Source organism: Dipodomys ordii, unplaced genomic scaffold (genome assembly GCF_000151885.1).
Source record: "Dipodomys ordii isolate 6190 unplaced genomic scaffold, Dord_2.0 Scaffold103, whole genome shotgun sequence".
NCBI lineage: Eukaryota > Metazoa > Chordata > Mammalia > Rodentia > Heteromyidae > Dipodomys > Dipodomys ordii.
Window position 1 is genome coordinate 3,201,649 of NW_012267319.1, and position 5,241 is coordinate 3,206,889.

At 59.3% G+C, this 5,241-nt stretch overlaps 1 protein-coding gene across 1 annotated transcript in view; it reads left to right on the top strand.

Annotated features, from left to right (window-relative positions):
* The window catches only part of Trpm2 (transient receptor potential cation channel, subfamily M, member 2), a 90,636-nt gene that overhangs the window by 58,189 nt on the left and 27,206 nt on the right, over positions 1 to 5,241 (top strand). The window contains 3 exon segments of the mRNA XM_013027363.1: positions 2,608 to 2,710; positions 4,676 to 4,797; positions 4,971 to 5,241. Of these exon segments, the coding sequence (XP_012882817.1) occupies positions 2,608 to 2,710; positions 4,676 to 4,797; positions 4,971 to 5,241 (496 nt within the window).

Here is a 5,241-nt window from a genome sequence, read left to right on the forward strand (position 1 = left end):
CCCCAGCCGCGCCCCAGCCTGCACCCTGGGTGCAGAACCCCAGCCGCGCCCCAGCCTGCGCCCTGGGTGCGGAGCCCCAGCCGCGCCCCAGCCTGCGCCCTGGTGCAGAACCCCAGCCGCGCCCCAGCCCGCACCCTGGGTGCGGAACCCCAGCCGCGCCCCAGCCTGCGCCCTGGTGCAGAACCCCAGCCGCGCCCCAGCCTGCGCCCTGGTGCAGAACCCCAGCCGCACCCCAGCCTGCACCCTGGTGCAGAACCCCAGCTGCCCCAGCCTGCACCCTGGGTGTGGAACCCCAGCCGCCCCAGCCTGCGCCCTGGGTGCGGGGCTGCAGGGTTCTAGGGCGTCTGCCCTCTGGCTCCCTCTGGCAGGGTTCTAGGGCCGGGGGAGGGGGGAGGGGGGCAGAAGAGGAGGGGGACAGGGGCCTCTCTGACCTCCACCCCCCACAAGAAGTTGCTGGCAAAGTAGTGAGTGTCTGAACTTTTCCTACAGCTCCCCAGAGAACAGACTAGATCATTTGATGGTAAAAGCCATTCCTTCTCCGCCGTCTGCCAAGCTCGGAGCTCAGTGTGTGCTCCGTGAGCAACACGTGGACGGCGGTGAGCGCAGCGGGCTTAGCCTCGGGTCTGTGGGCAGCCAGGGCCACCAGCCACAGACCACAGAGCTGGAGCTGACCACACTGGGCTCTGACTCACTGCCCAGGGTACAGAGAGGGCCTGGCCCAGGACCCGGGGCCTGGCCGGACAGCAGGCAGGGCTGCATGGCTGAGCGGTGGAGTGGCATGGTGGAGGGGCTCTCAGGGTGGTCTGTCCACCAGGGAGCCAGCCCTGACCTCAGGTCTGTGAGGCCACGGGCCCCGCTCTGCCCCTAGGGACCCTCTGCGTCCCCTCCGGCTGCTGGGCGGCCAGCCAGGCCCTCAGGCCGCTCCTAGTGAGGTGATAAATTATTCAGGCAATTCGGAGAACTGAATCTAATCTTGTAGTGTCCGAAAGTGCTTTTAAAATTTTTAAAAAATTAAATCCATTCTCTGATGCCACGTCAAAGTTGTGAGCGGTCTGTGCACGCCTCCCGGCAGGCTGCCCTGCTGCCATCTGCTCCACACCCTGGTCAGCTCAGTCCCTGGCCAGCTCCCAGGACCGCAGCCGTGCTCTGGGCGGGCGAGGGTCACGCCGCCGCCGGCGGGTGCCAGCCTCCCCTCGGGGTCTCCCCGGGGCCCCACGCAGGGCCAGCCGCACACACTCAAGAGGAACTGGTCTCCCTGCGCTAGCACAGGGCTCGTATGTGTAAGTGGGACAGGGCGCGTGTCAGCTGCAGCCGGCGTGGGTGCGCAGCACCATGGCCTGCAGGTCACGTGGGACAGCCGCTGTAGCGTACAAAGCAAGCAGGCAGGAGGGCTGCTGGAGGACTGCGGCTGAGGGAAGGGGCCCAGGACGCTTCTGGCTGGTTTTGTTTTGTAGGAGTGTAATAACATAGGTAGATAGACAAATGGTAAGTGGGAAGATGAACTTGTGAACTGGTAGATAGATAGACAAATACATGGACAGATAGACGTATACAGGGATAGATGGATGGATGGGTAGATGATAACTAGATATGGATAGGTGGATATACACATAAGTGGGTGGATGGGATGAATGAGTAGCTAGAGATAGGCACACTGTGTAGACAGATATAGACACAGATGGGTAGTAAGCTAACTAGACAGAAACATATAGATGGACAGCTGTGTGGATGGGCAGCTGGATGGATGGATGATTGGCTAAATGAAGAGATAGACAGGTGGATGACAGACAGCTGTGTGGTTGAGTGGATGGATGTGTGGATGGATGTGTGGATGTGTGGATGGACAGATGAAGGGATAGATGGACAGACAGCTGTGTGGTTGGGTAGATGTGTGGATGGATGTGTGGATGTGTGGATGGATGTGTGGATGGATGTGTGGATGGATGTGTGGATGGATGTGTGGATGGGTGGATGTGTGGATGGATGTGTGGTTGAGTGGATGGATGTGTGGATGGATGTGTGGATGGATGTGTGGATGGATGTGTGGATGGATGTGTGGATGGGTGGATGGATAGATGAAGGATAGATGGACAGACAGCTGTGTGGTTGGGTGGATGTGTGGATGGATGTGTGGATGGGTGGATGGATAGATGAAGGATAGATGGACAGACAGCTGTGTGGTTGGGTGGATGGGGGTGTGTGTGTGGCTGTGTGTATGCGCAGGTGGGTAAACGGGGTGGATAGGTAGGTATGGCTAGGCGGCCGCACAGGTAGATGGGGAAGGCACAGAGAAACAGGTAGGTTTGGACAGGTAGCAGCTGATCAGGAGCAGCTGGGGTTCAGGCAGCCGGGCCAGAGGAGGAGCTCACGTTGAGCCCAGCTGGGGGTCACCATTGAGGGGAAGCCTGTGACACTTGAGCAGACCCCGCGCAACGTGCCGCGTTCGGTCCTTGCTGTCCGGGGTGGGCTGGGGGAGGCCTGCCGCGCTGTGGAGGCAGGGCCTGTGCCCCGGCTCTGGCGCCCGTGGAGGATCGGGTTCTGCGGGCCCTGAACTCGGCAGGCACTCGCTCGTCACTGGGGATCTCACTCAGGAAATGTCGCTTACAGATTCAAGACATCGTCCGGAGGCGGCAGCTGCTGACCGTCTTCCGGGAAGGGAAGGATGGCCAGCAGGACGTGGACGTGGCCATCCTGCAGGCCCTGCTGAAAGGTGAGGGCGGGGGGGGGGCCAGATCGCAGGCCCCGGAGGAGGGCTCCAGCTGGCAGGCTGAGTTCTCCCCTCAGGGAGCCACGCTGCCTCAGACTCTGCCAGCAAAGAGGCTCAACAAACTCCCGCTAAGATGAGCTCAAGGGGTCAGAGGTGTGGCTCAGGGGGTACAGCACCAGATAGTGAGCAAAAGCATCAGGTGCTGAGTTCAAATCCTGGTCTCTGAAAAAACAAAGAGATAAATGCAAGAAGTTCATTGAAAGCAAACGCCAAAGATAAAGAATCCTGGAAAGAAGAGTCTTCAAGAGAGGGGAGACTTGATCTACGAGGCTCCTCCGGGCGCCTGTGGCTCACACCTGTCATCCTAGCTACTCAGGAGGCTGAGATCTGAGGGTCGCAGTTTAAACCCAGTCCAGGCAGGAAAGTCCATGAGACTCATCTCCAATGAATCACCAGAATCCAGAAGCAGTGCTGTGGCTCCAGTGGTAGAGTGCTCGCCTGGAGCTGAAGAGCTGAGGGACAGCGCCCAGGCCCAGAGTTCAGGCCCCATGACCAAAAAAAGAAAAAAAAAGTGAGGGGAAATCAGGACATTCCCAGACACACGAGATCTGAGGGAGGTTGTGACCACTGGAGCTGTGCTGCCAGAAGTGCTCAAGGGAAAGGCTGAGCTGGGCTGTGGTAGAACACAGGCCGCGTGCCCAGGGCTCAGAGTGGCCAGCATGCCCAGGGCTCTGGCTTCAGCACCAAACCAACCATCAAATAGTCTCCCTCTGCCCATAAGCCCCTGAAACACACAAGGGGGTCCTGGAGGGGGCGGAGGGAAATGAAATGACCGGTCTAGAATCCAGCAATTCAAAGACACCTAAGAAATAAAGGTAAGCACAGGCTAGTTGTAAAAGCTGCCGTTGTAAACTGCTCTGTACAGTTTTAAACATTACTTAAGAAACAGATACATTAAAATGACCAGGGTAAGCGGGGCACAGAGGCCCATGTCTGTAATCGCAGCCACTTTGGAGGTGGCAATTGGGAGGTCCTGGTTCAAGGCCAGTCCGGGCAGAACAGTGGGACCCTATCTCGACCAGCAAGCAGACGCAGTGGCTCATTCCTGTCTTTCTGGACACACAGAAGGCTTAGGTGGAGAGCCGTGGTCTGGGCTGGCCCTGGCAGAACTGCAAGACTTGAAAAATATCTATGGCAAAAATGACTGGGGATATTGCTCGGGTGGTAGAGCACCTGCCTAGCAAGCTCTAGGCATGGAATTCAGTCCCTGGTACTCACACAAACAAAAACATCAATAGCAGAAACAAAACTGGAAAATCCACGTATCCATGGAAATGAAACAACATTCTGTTAGAACTAATACGTGGACTGGGGAAAGTCACAAGGTGCACAGGCTGCATTTCTATGCACCAGAAGTCAAAAAAGGAAACGTGGGAGCTCAGCCAGATTGACGATGTGGAAAGGCCTGGTGAAATGCTGTCCTGAGAGCCTTGGGGTGGCGGCTGGAACGGAGGCAAGCCAAGCTCAGTAGTGCATGCCTGTAATCCCACTGTGCACAAGCAGGAGTGCAGATCTGGAAAGACCTGGGCAATACACGAGGCCCTAGCAGATAAGCGAGCAAAGCATGGCTCAAGGGGTAGAGCACATGTCTTACAAACGTCAGGTCCTGAGTTCAAACCCCAGCACTGTAAAGGTGGGATGGGGTGGGGTAAGGTGGGGGCCGAGAGAGATTGACAATCAATGGGGAGAACTAAATGTAAAATGCCTGCCTTTCCCGGCCTGTGCCTTCTTCAAAGGTGAGTTCTTTTCTCACCTGACCGTCGCCGGTGACGGGGCTGGGTGGGGCCGGGGTGTGGGGCCTGGTAGACGTGGGTGAGCCGTGGCCGTGAGGGCCCCGGGGTGGAGTTTGTGTGGGGCCCGGCTCCCCGCCAGCCCGGGTGGAGCCTTGACCCCCGAACTCCCCTGCAGCCTCGCGGAGCCAGGACCACTTCGGCCACGAGAACTGGGACCACCAGCTGAAGCTGGCGGTGGCGTGGAACCGCGTGGACATCGCCCGCAGCGAGATCTTCACGGACGAGTGGCAGTGGAAGGTGAGGGGCTGATGGGGTCCCCAGGGGTCCCCCAAGACTCCCTCCCACCGGTATCACGAGGGAGCAGCCCCGGCAGGCCCGGGCCCCTGCCTGGCCCCAGCCCCGGGTCCCCGGTGGGAGACCGGGCGCCCCGGCGGGGTGGTGCTGACCCCAGACGATGGTCACTCCCTCAGCCCTCCGACCTGCACCCCACCATGACGGCCGCCCTCATCTCCAACAAGCCGGAGTTTGTGAAGCTCTTCCTGGAGAACGGGGTGCGGCTGAAGGAGTTCGTCACGTGGGACACGCTGCTCTACCTCTACGCCAACCTGGAGCCCTCCTGCCTGTTCCACTACAAGCTGCACAAGGTGCTGCTGGAGGAGCCGGAGCGGCCGGCCTGCGCGCCCCGCCCGGCCCGCGTGCACATGCACCACGTGGCCCAGGTGCTGCGCGAGCTGCTGGGGG